This window comes from Girardinichthys multiradiatus, chromosome 23 (genome assembly GCF_021462225.1).
Source record: "Girardinichthys multiradiatus isolate DD_20200921_A chromosome 23, DD_fGirMul_XY1, whole genome shotgun sequence".
Classification (NCBI taxonomy): domain Eukaryota; kingdom Metazoa; phylum Chordata; class Actinopteri; order Cyprinodontiformes; family Goodeidae; genus Girardinichthys; species Girardinichthys multiradiatus.
In genome coordinates, this window is record NC_061815.1 from 23,528,965 (window position 1) to 23,545,324 (window position 16,360).

The 16,360-nt window shown below is 40.8% G+C and overlaps 1 protein-coding gene across 12 annotated transcripts in view; it reads right to left on the reverse strand.

Annotated features, from left to right (window-relative positions):
- Positions 1 to 16,360, reverse strand: part of LOC124860035 (collagen alpha-1(XXIII) chain-like) — a 195,979-nt gene that overhangs the window by 5,838 nt on the left and 173,781 nt on the right. For 11 of the 12 annotated variants that reach the window (XM_047352991.1, XM_047352988.1, XM_047352994.1 and 8 more), the window contains 18 exons: positions 13,667 to 13,783; positions 9,735 to 9,761; positions 9,611 to 9,637; positions 9,476 to 9,529; positions 9,328 to 9,387; positions 9,188 to 9,232; positions 9,012 to 9,089; positions 8,823 to 8,846; positions 5,512 to 5,556; positions 4,055 to 4,099; positions 3,856 to 3,936; positions 3,719 to 3,772; positions 2,292 to 2,366; positions 2,191 to 2,217; positions 2,043 to 2,102; positions 1,894 to 1,965; positions 1,765 to 1,791; positions 1,617 to 1,670 (listed from right to left, as the gene is read on the reverse strand). In XM_047352991.1, the coding sequence (XP_047208947.1) occupies positions 1,617 to 1,670; positions 1,765 to 1,791; positions 1,894 to 1,965; positions 2,043 to 2,102; positions 2,191 to 2,217; positions 2,292 to 2,366; positions 3,719 to 3,772; positions 3,856 to 3,936; positions 4,055 to 4,099; positions 5,512 to 5,556; positions 8,823 to 8,846; positions 9,012 to 9,089; positions 9,188 to 9,232; positions 9,328 to 9,387; positions 9,476 to 9,529; positions 9,611 to 9,637; positions 9,735 to 9,761; positions 13,667 to 13,783 (972 nt within the window). The remainder of the gene's footprint in view (positions 1 to 1,616; positions 1,671 to 1,764; positions 1,792 to 1,893; positions 1,966 to 2,042; positions 2,103 to 2,190; positions 2,218 to 2,291; positions 2,367 to 3,718; positions 3,773 to 3,855; positions 3,937 to 4,054; positions 4,100 to 5,511; positions 5,557 to 8,822; positions 8,847 to 9,011; positions 9,090 to 9,187; positions 9,233 to 9,327; positions 9,388 to 9,475; positions 9,530 to 9,610; positions 9,638 to 9,734; positions 9,762 to 13,666; positions 13,784 to 16,360) is intronic. The other variant, XM_047352990.1, reaches the window with a different exon arrangement.

Sequence of the window (16,360 nt, forward strand, 5' to 3'; positions counted from 1 at the left end):
AATTACAAAATACTTTAGTCCCTTTAATATAAACTGATAATGAGGGGGAAAAACAATTATGGCATCTGTAATATAATTAGAAACAATTATTTCTTAACATGGCATTTTTCCACTCAATTTAATTTTAAAGATTCAATTCAATTTAATTCAAAGATACTTTATTGATCCCCGAGGGGAAATTAGAATTCCAGTACAACCCATTCAAACATACATCATGACACAAGACAAATGGGGGGACGGGTCACCGAGGCTTTGCTGCCCACTCTACATTTTGTGAAAAGAATCAATTTTCTTTTTAGACATTTTTACCATGACTGACAATAATACACTGCCTGACCAACAAAAAAGTCGCCACCTGGATTTAACTAAGCAAAGAGGTACGAGTCTCCCATTGGATAATTACTGCATGGGCGATTATATTTCAGCTGGCTACAAGTTATTTAACCCCAACTGGTGCAATGAGTTGCTTCTCATTTCTTAAACAACCAAGTCTAAAGACACATCCTGTGGTTGTGGAAAAGATGTCAGTCTGTTTCAGAAGGGTCAAATCATTGGCATGCATCAAGCAGAGAAAACATCTAAGGAGATTGCAGAAACTACCAAAATTGGGTTAAGAACTGTCCAACGCATTATTAAAAACTGGAAGGATAGTGGGGACCCATCGTTTTTGAGGAAGAAATGTGGCCGGAAAGAAATCCTGAGTGATCGTGATCGGCGATCACTTAAACGTTTGGTGAAATCAAATTGAAGAAAAACAACAGTAGAACTCCAGGCTATGTTTAATAGTGAAAGTAAGAGCTTTTCCATACGCACAATGCGAAGGGAACTCAAGGGACTGGGACTGAACAGCTGTGTAGCCTTAAGAAAACCACTAATCAGTGAGGCTAACTGGATTAAAAGGCTTCGGTTTACTAGGGAGCATAAAGATTGGATTCTGGTTGGACTCTGGAGCAATGGAAGAAGGTCATATGGTCTGATGAGTCCAAATTTACCCTGTTCCAGAGTGATCAGGGTAAGAAGAGAGGCAGGTGAAGTGATGCACCCATCATGCCTAGTGCCTACTGTACAAGCCTGTGGGGTCAGTACTATGATCTGGGGTTGCTGCAGGTGGTCAGGTCTGGGTTCAAAGAATGAGGTCAACTGACTACCTGAATATACTGAATGACCAGGTTATTCCATCAATGGAGTTTTTCTTTCCTGATGGTGCGGCCATATTCCAAGATGACAATGCCAGGATTCATCGGGCTCCAGTTGTGAAAGAGTGGTTCAGGGAGCATGAGACATTATTCTCACACATGGATTGGCCTCCACAGAGTCTAGACCTTAACCCCATTGAGAATCTTTGAGATGTGCTGGAGAAGGCTTTGAGCAGCGGTCAGACTCTACCATCATCAATGCAAGATCTTGGTGAAAAATTAATGCAACACTGGGTAGAAATAAATCTTGTGACATTGCAGAATCTTATAGAAACAATGCCACAGCGAATGCGTGTTGTAATCAAAGCTAAAGGCGGTCCAACAAAATATTAGTGTTTGTGACCTTTTTTTTTTTCCTTTTGGTGTCAAGTTTTTTTTGGCCAGGCAGTGTGTGTCTGCATCTGTATAATTCAGACTAACCTTGTCTCCCTTTACCCCTCGGTCACCTTTTTCTCCCCTCAGACCTGGAAAACCCTGAATTGAGAAAAAAAAAACAGGCTCAAAGCAGGTTTTGGTCAGGTAAAAAAAAAAAAAAAAACACCAGGTAAGTTTACTTCAACAAACTCACATCTAGTCCCGGCTCCCCCGGTCGGCCCTGAAAACACACATTACAACTTCTTATTTTTAACTGAAATCAAAGGATATTTACTAAACATATACAGTAGAGTAAAATGTACAGATCTTATGATGGATTTACCTTCTCTCCCTTTGCACCTGGGAGGCCCACTAACCCGGGAGCCCCAGGTGGACCCTGGTGGCCGTCTAGCCCCTGCAGTTGAAGTAAACAATCAGTACTGGATGATGCAACTGACATAATGTGTAAATAATAATACTGTTGTCACTTACTTTGTATCCGGGTGCCCCATGGTCCCCCTTTTCTCCCTTGATCCCCACTCCTGGCTCCCCCTGCATGGTGACAACACAGAACTTAGATCCTAACATGTTCCTCAGCCTCCATCTCACCACAAACCATTTCCAGACGCCTCAGGCTTACCTTTGGACCGGGCATTCCATGCAGCCCCTAAAATAAATTGCATAGTGTCAGTGATCATGCCTGCATGATTCTGAATGTTGGATGGGGATGTAAATACTCACCATGGATCCTGGAGACCCGGGTACTCCTGGAGGACCAGCAGGACCAGGAGGACCCGGCTGGGAGATCATCTGAATCTGATAAGCAAAAAAGTCAGAGAGGACAGGGAAAAAATTACATCATGAGCAAATATGATTTATATTTGAGTTTTTCTCTATGGATTTAACGTAGCTCTGATGTATTTAACATAGCACTGCACATCATTTTCCTTTCAACAGCGAAACAAAAATACTCTAATATCTCTAAATAATCCCAGTGCAACCCACTGCCTTCAGAAGTCACCTTATTAGTGAATAGGGCCCATCCATTTGTAATTTATTCTCCGTAGAAACACAGCTATTCTGTGAAGGCCTCAGGGGTTGTTTAGAAAACATTAGTGAACAAACAGCATTATGAAGACCAATGATTAGGGTTAAAAGGTCAGGGATAAAGCTGTGACGGGAAGGTTTAAATCAAAATTAGGTTACAAAATAACATCCCAAGCTTTGAACGTATTATCAATCATCTGTAAAGGGAAAGTCTATTGCACATCTACCAACACCTAGCAGTCCACTTAAACTGAAAGGCAGACAGAGCATTAACCGGAGAAGCCCTGTGGTAACTCTAGAGGAGCTGTATAGTTGTATAAGTCAGGGAGGGTCTGTTGATAGGACAATTATCAGTCCTGTATTCAGCCTTCAGGAGAAGTTGTCAGGAAGAAAAGAGATTGTTGAAAGAAAGCTAGTCCTGTAGGGGAAACCGCAAACATGTAGAATAAGGTGCTCTGGTCAGATTAGATCAAAACCGAACTTGAACACTGTTTAGCACTGCACATCACAACACACCAGTCCCACCGATAAATATGGTGGTGGCAGCATCATGCTGCGGAGACGCTTTTTTCAGCAGTGATATGGAAGCTGATTAAAGCTGATGGGGAGATTGATGGAGCTAAATACAGGACAGATGTTGAAGAAAACCTGTTAGAGATTGTAAAAGACTTGGTATTGGTGCAGAGGTTCACCTTTCAGCAGGACAACAACCCTAAACATGAAGCCAGAGCTACAACTGAATGTCAAGTAATGACTCTTTTGGGGAGCACACAAATGTATGTCACAGATGTTATATTTGTACTTGCAAAATACTTTTAAAACCCTTTCTCCTTCCATTTTAAACTTTTGTTGGCCTGTCAAATAAAATCCCAATAAAACAGATTGAGGTTTGGGGGTTGTAAAGTGAAATTTTAAAAAGTTCAGCTAGTATTAATACTTTCAAAAGGCACTGCAGACATTTTATCAGATTACTGAAAGGATCTCAACTTGCTCTTAGTTTTAAAGCAATTAGAAGAGATAAAGTTATGAAATAAATCCATAAAACTACTATCTGCAAAGTTAAATGCACACGTCTGTGTTAATCTGACATCAGTGTGTTCATATGTGTGTTAAACACTAACCAGGTTGTCGTCCAGTCTGCAGTCACCTTTTTCCCCTTTGTTTCCATCCACCCCCTGATCCATACAGAACAAGAGTTATTTTCACTGGTCCCCGTATGAAGCCTCAGAGAATCGTTTTCTTTTCTGTCACAACTTACAGCAGGTCCAGATAGACCCATCTCTCCTTTCTCTCCTCTCTCACCAGGAGGTCCGGTTTCACCAGCATCACCCTTGGGTCCCTGAAGGTTAAGACAGTAGAGAACATTTTTGTTTAAAGAATACAAGATACTTTGACTCAAAAACTTTGACCATAGACAAAAACATTCAGTCTGCATGTGTAAAGTATGCGTTTTTTACCTTTTCTCCATCTACTCCTGCAGGCCCAGGCAATCCAAGCTCTCCCTAGTTCAGTTGAAGAGACACAAATGTTGCTTATTTAATGGATTTAAGGATCCTTTTCAATACCAAAATATCTACAGGGGATCTAAAAAGTGTGTGTACCCCGGTTACAATATCTAGTTTTGGTGACTTAAAAGACACAACCATGATTAATTATTTCAAAATCCTGTCCATTACTAATGTGAGATTTATCCTGTACATCTGAAAAACTAACAAACTGCAATTCTCTTGTTGCATAATCGTGGACACCCTCAAACTAAAACGTTGTTGAAGCTCCTTTGTATTTCGTTTCAGCAATCACTGTCTTCAAGCATTCCACATGTTGACTTGTTGATATTTGCCCACTCTAGTAGGCAAAATGATCTCAAAACCCCTCGGATTGTGAAGAAATTCGTGGTCCTCAGCCCTCTTCATGTGACTCCAGAGATTTTCTGATAGATTTAGTTCTATATTCTAGACCATGTCATTCAAAACTTGAATTTCCTCTCATTCGTTTCCTCATGTTAATTTGGAAGTACGCTCTAGACTTAACGCGATGCTGAAATAATGATCTCTTCTCATGTTCAGCTTTTAAACAGAAACCTGAAGGTTTGTGGTCAAACTGACTGATCATAATTATATTTACTTTGATGGAGACAGAAGTTCATTCTGAAAACCAAATATGATGCCACCATCGTGTTTAAATGTGGGTACGGTGAAGAAATGCTTTTTGTCTTGCAACCCTACTGCTTAGTCCAGACGTGTGGAGAACCCAGGAGACTGTTGCCACTTGCAGAACACAAACAATACTTGGCAGAACGTCCTGCAGATTCTTCAGTGTTGCTGTCAGCCTCACTGCAGACTCCCTGTTCAGGTATATATTTTCGTTAATTTCAGAGAAGCTTTTGGGTTTTGGAATGTGACTGTTATCCAATATTTTCTCCACTTATTGATGCAACTGTATGTATGTACTGCTGTGAACCTTTTTGTACCCTTCACCTGATGGATCCCTTTGTACAGAGAGATTCTCTTTATTCTTAAGTATCTGCTCTGCAAACTATAAATTTAGCTAGAAGATCCAAATGAGCAAACTATCAAAACATCCCTCAGAAAAAGCTTAACCTTACCCCTATGATGTCAACACAACGAGACTGAATGTTGAAACTGAATCAAAGGATGCTTTAACAAATTGTCAGTGTATGGGTCACACTAATGCAACCGGGTTATTGCGCCTTTTTATTCATATTTTCTCTTTTAACAGACGGTTAAGTAACAGCGGTAAAGGATAATTGTCATATTAAAGGTGGATAAAGTTGAGAAAAGATTTATCATGGTGTCATTTTTCTACATCACAAGAACCTGGCATTTTAACACACGTTTCCTCCTTTGAGAACAAAACACCGATATAGGTCCACTATAATATGAGGATGACTTACCTTTTCCCCTGAAGGGCCAGGTGGTCCAGGTGGTCCAGGTGGGCCCTGGAGACAAACAGACATATGGGATGTGTCTCATTTCACTCAGCATAAACCACATTTATAGTTGCTACCACAAATGTTTTGCTGCATTCAATCAAGTGGAGAGAATGCAGCTGAGCTTCTACAGACACAACATCCTATGACTCTGTTAGTAAAAGGCAGTCTTACTGAAAAATGTTAAGTGTCTTTTGTGACATGGCTGGTGGGATGATTATATTTCATGTTGACAATAGAAGCCAAGGAGGGTCATTGAAGTGCCGTAAAAAACAAAAAGAAGCTCCCTAGAACTGAGATGGCTGCATGTAATCCATAATAAATATAAGAGTGAAATTTTAAACTTCCACACACCTTGTTTTTGTATGCTTCTCATTACTTTCCTTGCAAATAGGGGAGTAAACAAGTCTTCGTTCATACCTCTGCTGATCATGAACAACTTGAAGCTATTTGTAAAACAGCCCCGAATTGAGTGCGGTTTGTAGTATGCAACAGTCATGCATAATTTTTCATTTTTTGTTGATTCTTTTGGAGCAGATTGGGGCAAAAGCCAAACATTCATTTGACTTTATGTAACACTGGATGAGAATTAGCATGCGCATGATTGCCACATTCTCCCTGTGTTGCCTGCTGTGTGTAGCAGGCCTCTTTAATCACGCTCCTTAATCTCTGCGTCTCTATTAATACACTTGTTACTCCTTCCTCTGAAGGCTTCGGTCATCTTGAAGTAATAAGAGGGGAAACCATGATGCCTTCCAGAGGTGTGTTGCTCCTTTTCCATTTTGGACTCTCTGTTAGTTCGGCATGAAATCTTTGGGAACCAACAGTGGTTAGTAAGCGCTATTCATGCAACCAATCATATAAAAAGCTGGAGAATGAAGACCAGAGCCAAACCAACTACAATTACGGCATTGTTTTACACCAAATGCATCAGCACATTAACATGTCAGCACAGATAAAACACAAGAACCTGCTTCACACACAAACAAGTGAATGGATCAAAAGGCTATATGGGTGGCCAATGAGTGAATTATGTGCATTTAGAAGTCCTGCAGAGGCCCAGGGAGTAAACGATGTGCAGACTGATCCTCGTTGGCAAGAGGTTTTTGATAAGATCTTCAGTTCGCGTTTCACCATCTGCTTTGAAGCTATCTGAGGCTGTTGGGCTATAACTTTGCAGGAGCTCATGTCAGATCAGTACCCAAAGGGAATTGGCTTATACAAGTTTTTAATCAAATACAAACACCACTGGGAAGATAGCCATCTTTCAGTAGCATGGATACCCCAGCACATGGCAGGGTATGGTGTAAAGTCAGGGATGTGACTAATAAATTTGAAGTTGCCCTTCAGATCATTTATCAACATTATCTGCTCTTGTCAGCTGGGTTATACAATGCAACTTTTTCAAATGTATTCTTTTTTATGACCAGAAAATTCAATGTATTTTATTGGGATTTTGTGTGATAGACCAACACAAATTAGTGCGAGATAGTGACATTTTACAAATAAAAAACTGAAGACTTAGGATTTCTATTCAGCCTCCTTTATTCTGGTAGCCCTAAATGCAATTCAGTAAAGGCCTCAGATGTTTGTTAGAGAACATTGGTGAACAAACAGCACCATGAAGACCAAGGACCACAGCAGGTAGGTCAGGGAGATTGTTTTGAAAAACTTAAAGCAGGATCAAGTTATTAAAAAAAGCTTTGAGCATCTCACAGACCTCTGTTCAATCATCTGAAAAAGAAAACAATGTAGGACAGCTGCAAGCCTACTAAAACGCGATCATCCACCAATAAAAAACAGGTTGGGCAAGGAGAGGATTGATAAGAGAAAAAACCAAAAGGCACATGGAATCTTTGAAGGAGCTGGAGATATCCAAAGCTCACAGGTTGATAGGATAATTATTAGTTGTGCACTATATAAATGGGCCTTTCAAGGAACATTAACATGTAAAAAGCCACTTTTGAAAGACAGCCATTCAAAACGCGATGTGTGGCTGAAAACTAACTGCAGGTCCCTCCATCCTCACAGTGAAACATAGTGGTGGCAGCATCATGTTGTGGGAATGCTCACTGTCTATACCTGCTTATTTCTTGCCACAAGCCACAGAGATGAAACAGCAAACACGTAGAAGGAGACAAAGGTGCGCTGGTCAGATGCAACCAAAGCTACAAAACATTTTGGCAAACATGGAAAACAATATGTCTAGAGACAGACTGATGTCTCAATACATAAACAATTTCACCCCATCCACAAGGAGAAACACGGTAGTTGAAGCATCATGCTGTGGGGATGCTTTACTTCAGCAGGAACAGGTAAGCTGGTTAGAGACTTCATAAGTCTTTTACTGGTGTGGAGGTTCACCTTCCAGCAGGACAATGGTGGCTAAACAAGCCAGAGCTACAATGGAAAGGTTTAGATCAAAGCGTAGTCATCTGTTACAACGATCTACAACTAAACCTAATTGAAAATCTGTGGCAAGACTTGAAAATAGATGTTCTTAAACACTCTGCATCCGGTCAGACTGAGCATGAACTATTTTGTAAATAAAAAAAAGCACAAATGCCAGTTTATAGATGTACAATGCTGATAGAGTCACTCTCTACAAGACTTGCAGCTGTAATTGCAGCGAAAGGTGGTTCTAATTATACAATGTACTGACTCAGGGGGGCTGAACAAAAATGCACACCACAGTTTTCAGATTTGTATGCCAAACAAAACCCAAATTAATCATGTATCATTTTCTTTTCCCTTCACAGTTACACACAACAATGTCTTGGTCTGTTACATAAAATTCCAATGAAAAAACATTAAAGCCTGTGGTTATAACAAACAGACAAAAAGTTCAGGGAATGGGAATATATACGAAAACCACCATATGAGAAAATACCAGAGAAAACACACCATGCTGCCTTTCAGTAACAATTACACAACATCGCAACACACATTGCAGCAAACCCTGTCGATAGTTCTGCATGGTTAAACGCATGTCTTTAGGCTGCATGCTATCTGATAAAACACAGCTGCCATACATTGACAGCGGTTGTATGTTGTATCCCAGACACACCCTGGCATTCACCGCGCCTCTTTAGATGTGGCCTGTACAGCGACATCCAATACATCTGATGTCACAAATCTGGACACAGAAAAACAACCGTTGAGGCAGGTGCGGTGTGAGGTGGAAACACACGAGGCGTGTGCTGATGCAAGCATGAGGAGTGGTGTTAGTGACTCGCCACGCCACCAAAAACCATGCAGCAACAGCAGTAGATTACCGAAACACTGATGGTTTTGATGGCCTGTCAGGAAGAGACAGTAACGCATTTCACTTTAGAGGTTTCTGGCTGAAATTATCACGATGTATTTCATACCACAAGGACTTTCATATAGGCTTAGGTTTCCCTGAACCCTATTGTGGGGATTCAGTGATGAGTTTCTGTTGGAATATATATGATTCAACTCACCTGAAAAGCATCTAGAAGCTTCCCGTTGAAATCGACAATATCTGAAGAGCCTGCAGCACCCTTTTCACCAGGATAACCCTGTAGCAGAGTTTGGAATAATGAATGCATTTAATTTTCATATCAGGCCAAGATAAACAGAGTAAATACGAAGGTGTTATGTTGTTAATAAAATATACCATGGGTCCCTCTGGTCCTTGTTCTCCTGCTTCTCCTTTATCACCCTGTGTGAGGAGAAAAGGCAACATTGACACACATTATAGATCATAACTGCTTATGTTGCATGGAAATAATGCAAATAAAGTTCAGATTCTTTTACCTTTAATCCTGGGAGTCCATTCATGCCTCTCTCTCCTTTCTCTCCAGTACCTGGCTCCCCCTGGTGCATTAAAAAAATAAACAGAATGACTGTATTAAGAACATATGTAAAAGGAGTAAAAGTAAGCATGCCAGAAGCTTTGTCTCACCTTCGTCCCCGGAGGACCCTGCACTCCTGGATAACCGGGCTCTCCATCATCTCCCTGCCAATCAGTAGAGTTCAATAAATGTAACGAGTGCAAAGTTTAACAAATGCTAACAGCCAGAATAAGTCAGATATTTACCGGCTTCCCAGGTGCTCCCTGCGGTCCCTGAGGTAGGAGAAAAAAATCCGATGAAGAAAATTACAAACAAAAATATCGGCCTTGGTTTATAATTGGGAACTTCGAAATGATGAACTGCACTCACCTCAGCACCATCCCGACCAGGCAAACCCTGAGGAGGACAAGGGAGTATCTTTTACTGAGGCAGGCAATGTCGGAGATACTTCACAAATTCAGTCACTAGATGTCAGTGTTGACTAAGGCATTAAAATAAGTCGTATACAAGATGCAGCTGTGGTCAGAGAATACTTTCACTCACTATGACATGAATATCATTCACATTTTGGGCTTTTAATGATTCATTTGAACTGTTCTTTTCCCAGGTTGGTAGCACCATACAATTAACAGCTTCAATACATTCTAAAAATAAGAACTGGGTGCACAAGATTCAATTTAATCCACATAAAATCATACACACAGGCCCAAATATAAAATCGCTAAATTCTTTGAAAGTATGGTACTGAAAGGATCACACAGTCTTTTAACCTGCCAAGGCCTAATAACGTCTTATGAGTAAGCATGACTGATTGCAGCTGGTAATTTCTCTTTGCCAGTATTGAAGTAATTTGTTTGACAGCACTCATTAAATTCACCAATAAATCTAAACAATGGGAAAGACTGAAGTACTCAGAGAAGATCCAAAAAGGAGAATTGTAGTTTTCAAGAGCAAACAAATTTTTTTTTTGTACAAGTTCTTCTGATGTGTCAACACTTTGTAGAAAAAAACAGGCTGTTCATTGGAGCCTCAAGCCTGCCATGAAGCTATATTATATTATATTAGTCTCAATAAGATCAAATCTGCAGCTGCTAAATGCCTTCAGAAGAAATGTTTTGCAGTCAGAGGAGACAAAGTTTAAGCTATTTGGCCACAATGAGAAGCGGTATGTTTGGAGTTGCAATTCCTCAATATTAACTGGACATATAAGATTGACAGTTTGAACTTGGACACGACTTGAAGTGCCAACAGCTCAATGACCCGAAACACATCAAAACTGGATATAGCTGGCTAACATCCAGTCTCTAGAATGGTGTTACCACTGGACACAAGCCTGAAAGTATGATTTAAAGATGGGTTTGTGCCAGGAAACAAACCAGTTGAAATAAATTCCACCAACTTTGGTAAGAGAAGTGGTTACCTTGCGGCCATAATTACACAGATGCTCATTCATGGCTATAAATACACGTTTTTGACACTGAGCCCTAGGTTCTAGTTTTTAAATTCCTCAAAGTTGTTTGTTGTATAATCATTCAACCATGAAAAAAGAACAAAATCAAATAAATCATTGAAAGCTCCAAATATGACATCCATGGCATGATGAGTCCATGTAAATCCTTTACAGAAACTGTCGGTTACACACATACACACACTGCTATCTGTCCAGGCATTATAGCACAGAGAGATAAAGGCAGAAAGATATGATGGTAAACAGCAAGTAAAAGGATGAAATATTTCAAAGGGAGTAAATCAGTAAACTGTCTGCTACTCAGAATAAGGATAATCCAATGATACTCATTCAGTTGAACAGTCCTTTTCATTTAGATTTAGAAATCTGCAGACTTTTTATAGTTACAACAAAGTGATTGTTTCCTCTCTAGCTCTTCATACTGAAAGTCCCACTGAGTCCCCTTTTATTCCCTCGTAAGCAAATGTAAAGGTTTGAATACGAAGCCCTGACCTGAAGTCTGTATGTGATGCAATAAGCTTTGGCTCCAAACAACATCAAACACAAACATAATTTCATCATTCGTTTCAGTTTCCATGTCTTTCTCCATCTGTCTATCAGTGATTTGGCTCATTCAGGTAAACAGGCTTATCGGCGGTTTGCGGGGGCCAGGTGGACGGCTAAATATCTGCCATGAAGTCATCCGTTACAAAGAGGAAACTGGTGCTAAAACTCACTCTTTCACACGGCACACACAATCAGTGAGCGGTGTTTACTTGATCTCTCAGTGCACTCACATAATGCATATACATCGGACAGTATTAACGTTCCATTTAGTTCTCATATTTTACGATATTGTGCAGGAGCTACTAAGATGTTTCCCAGCTGCCTTTCCTCATGTTGCGCCCAGTCTGCACATACAAGCTGTCATCCTGATGCAGTGGATTGCTCTGTGGTCCTCTTTAGTTCCCATTCTCTTGCAGCCTATTAACCTCTTTTCCCACCCCTCTTACCTCAGCCTCATCGTTTGATCTGTCCTGCACAGCAGCGGGAAACAAATTGCTGTTGCAAATAATTTTTAGCAGCGGTTTTTATCTTGAGCGCAGAACAAAACTCGGTTCAGATGTCAGACGAACGTGTGATCTTGAAACAAATCTCTACTTTATTAGTTAAAATCCTAAAGCTGTGAAATTAATTCCCATGTTAAACAGACACTGTAATTCCTTTTACATTTTTTTTCCAGACACCACAAAGCTCAGGGATAAAGCTGTGGAGAAGTTTAAAGCAGTGTTAGATTAAATAACAATATCCAATGCTATCACAGGTGAAATTAATCAGAGAAGGAGCCAAGAGTTTACTCTGGAGGAGCTACAGAGATCCACAGCACAGTGGGAAGGTTGTTAAACAGTTAAAAAAAAGACCCCTCTGAAGTTCGCACAAGCCCTGTGGGGGATGCAGCAAGCATGGAAGAACGTATTTTAGTCAAATGAGACCAAAACATAACTTCTTGGTCTACATGCAAATGCTGTGTGTGGCAGAAAGCTACAACCCTGAATATTCCATCCCAAAAATGAAGCATGGTGGTGGTAGCATCATGCTGTGGGGATTCTGTTCTTCAGCAGCACAAGGATGCTGGTCTGATTAGATGGGAAGAAGGATGGAGCTAAATACAGGGGAATCTTGAAAGAAAACCTGTTAAAGGGCCAAATAGACTTGAGACTGATATGACGGTTCACCTTGCAGCAGGACAGCCAGAACTACAATGGATTGGTTTAGAGCTAAATCTAAATCTAAATCAGAATCAGAAGGTGGTTCAAAAAAGTATTCACTCAGGGGGGCGAACACAAATGTATGTCACAGTTTTCAGATTGAAAATAGTAAATATAACTTTCTTTTCTCTTCACAATTATGCTCTACTGTGTGTTGGTCTATCACTCCAAATTATGAGGTATATAATAAATGGGCTTCTAGGGGTGTGAATATGTTTGCAATGCATTGGAGTTACAAGCATCAGGCATTAGAGGACACCCATGTTGGCAGGCCTCCTCACTTTCCTCTGCTCAGCCGGCTCACACATCTGCCCACAACATGGAGCAGCTCTCAGCACCACTTTATTTGGCTGTTTTGGGTTTCGCAACTCCTTTAATCAACTTGAAAAGACCATTTGCAGTCGACTAGGTTACACGATGGCCCCCTTATTGTTCGGCCCGTCTGCTTTTTGTCGGTTTCTGAGCTCCATGGTTCCTTCAGGATGTGTTCTCAGCTCACCCACGTCAAAACCAAAATTTTTCACGTTAATCCCTTGCACTCCAGTGCAGGAAAGAGAGTAGCACAGCTATTATTCCTTCAAGTAGATAATCAAAAAAACAACATTTTCTCTCTTTAAATTCAGGAACCGCAGCTTGATGCTGCCACAGCAGAGCAATGAAACTCTATGGGGTACAAACTTAATTCTGAGCCTCGGACAAGGAGCACACTATTGTTTTCTGCGGCCAGCAAACTGCCCATGAACTCACCACAGCGCCATATCTGTTTCAGTGTGCACAGCAACACAGTGGTGGGAGAAAGCTGCATGTTTTGGAGAACTTTGCGGCGGCTAACTTACGTAAAACAGATGAGGCTTGAGGTAGAGTTGCTATTTTGGGAGTTTTTTTTTTTTTTTTTTTAGGTAAACCACAGCTCACAGGCTAACCCGGAAGAATGAGGGTTGGGGTTCACTACAGTTTACAGAGATGATCCTTTCCCAAATAATAGGTGTTTATCGATAATGTGGTGCAACTTGGTCTGATGGCGTGAGATGTGAGCAGAGTGATGGAAGTAAAAGGGGGTTTCTGCACACTTGGAATACTCTTACCGGCTCTCCAGCAGGACCACGAGGCCCGTCCTTCCCGGTGTTCCCTGGGGGGCCACGGGGGCCAGGAGGACCGGGTGGACCAGGAGGCCCGGCAGGTCCGGCTTGACCTTGATCGCCCTAATGAAAATAACAATAATAAAAAAGAAGAGTGGAAAAGAAAATATTAGATAAAGTATGTTTTCAATTCATGGAAAAGTAAAACACCACTTTCATCAGCTCATTTTGTTGTGCAAGAAAAGAAAGGGTTGAGAATGATTAAGAAAACAAATTAGTACAACACTTTAGCTCAGCCAATATTTTAAATACGCAAAGGTGCAAATAACATGTATGGCCAGCAGGTGGCAGCAGACACAGATGATCACCTCACAACACAGTATGTGTAATTAATGTCTTATCCTATATGGTGGCACCATGGCAAAGATGTGTAAAATGCCCTGAAATAAATTCAGAATCTATTGCAGTAACACAATATACATAAATGAAATGGATTCCGCTCTCCAACAGTGAGCTTTCAAGCTTTTTTAATTTATTTTGTGGCACTTGTGGCCTTTATTTTGTAAGTTGACCGACGGGAAATGGGGTGGAGAGAGAGGGGGGAAGACATGCAGAAAAGGTCAACAGGCCGGGACTTGAACCCGTGACGGCTGCCTCCTTATACGGGTCGCGTACTTTAAGCTTGGAGCAAGTTAGAGGTCAGAATTAAAAAGTGGGATTTTATCATTACCTATTTTGTTTTCAGGAACCAAGTAGAAACTACATTTTGTTCAAAAATGTTCTGTCTTAAAAGCCATTCCCAAATGGGCATATTGGACTTTAAGAGACTGATTGAAATCTTTATTTGTTCACCAATGCTAGAACCTGCTAATATGCACTGGAACCCACAGAGAGGCAAACACTCCTGGTAATCCAACCATAATCCTGACAGATGTACTTCACTGATTAGAAAAACAATCAGTTATGTCTTAAACAACTGAATGGATTGCCATTTAATAGTTCCTTTACACTATCACCTTCCAGCATAACAAGGTTAAAGTAAATATAAGTAAACAAAGAGTAAGATAAAGTAAAAGTTAAAAGGAGATTGTTAGTGATGCCAATAAGATTTTAATGAGGTCTTTTGTGTTTTTGTCTAAAATTGTGATTTTCTGCAGCTTTTTACACATTTTTACCAAGTACCGACATGCATAGTAATATAACCCTATTTATTACTCATATCTTTAAATCTGTTTTCATAACACTTTCCAGTCCTGCCACACTTATGATAAAGAGCCTGATGACAATTTTATGTAATTGAATTTATGCAGTGTGTGTTCACTGTCTGCTGCACCAACTGCGAGAAAACACAAAAACCACTGTTCTGCAAACTAACTAGCAGGCAATACAGAATTAAAGAGAACTACAGAGCTTGTTGTAAACTATTTGTTGTGTTTTTGATTTGATAAAAATCCAGATTAGAACAGATTTTTAAAGATTTTGTTAAATCCAACTCAATCAACAAAGATAAATCTACAGGTCCTTCTCAAAATATTAGCATATTGTGATAAAGTTCATTATTTTCCATAATGTAATGATGAAAATTTAACATTCATATATTTTAGATTCATTGCACACTAACTGAAATATTTCAGGTCTTTTATTGTCTTAATACGGATGATTTTGGCATACAGCTCATGAAAACCCAAAATTTCTATCTCACAAAATTAGCATATTTCATCCGACCAATAAAAGAAAAGTGTTTTTAATATAAAAAACATCAACCTTCAAATAATCATGTACAGTTATGCACTCAATACTTGGTCGGGAATCCTTTGGCAGAAATGACTGCTTCAATGCGGCGTGGCATGGAGGCAATCAGCCTGTGGCACTGCTGAGGTCTTATGGAGGCCCAGGATGCTTCGATAGCAGCCTTTAGCTCATCCAGAGTGTTGGGTCTTGAGTCTCTCAACGTTCTCTTCACAATATCCCACAGATTCTCTATGGGGTTCAGGTCAGGAGAGTTGGCAGGCCAATTGAGCACAGTGATACCATGGTCAGTAAACCATTTACCAGTGGTTTTGGCACTGTGAGCAGGTGCCAGGTCGTGCTGAAAAATGAAATCTTCATCTCCATAAAGCTTTTCAGCAGATGGAAGCATGAAGTGCTCCAAAATCTCCTGATAGCTAGCTGCATTGACCCTGCCCTTGATAAAACACAGTGGACCAACACCAGCAGCTGACACGGCGCCCCAGACCATCACTGACTGTGGGTACTTGACACTGGACGTCTGGCATTTTGGCATTTCCTTCTCCCCAGTCTTCCTCCAGACTCTGGCACCTTGATTTCCGAATGACATGCAGAATTTGCTTTCATCCGAAAAAAGTACTTTGGACCACTGAGCAACAGTCCAGTGCTGCTTCTCTGTAGCCCAGGTCAGGCGCTTCTGCCGCTGTTTCTGGTTCAAAAGTGGCTTGACCTGGGGAACGTGGCACCTGTAGCCCATTTCCTGCACACGCCTGTGCACGGTGGCTCTGGATGTTTCTACTCCAGACTCAGTCCACTGCTTCCGCAGGTCCCCCAAGGTCTGGAATCGGCCCTTCTCCACAATCTTCCTCAGGGTCCGGTCATCTCTTCTCGTTGTGCAGCGTTTTCTGCCACACTTTTTCCTTCCCACAGACTTCCCACTGAGGTGCCTTGATACAGCACTCTGGGAACAGC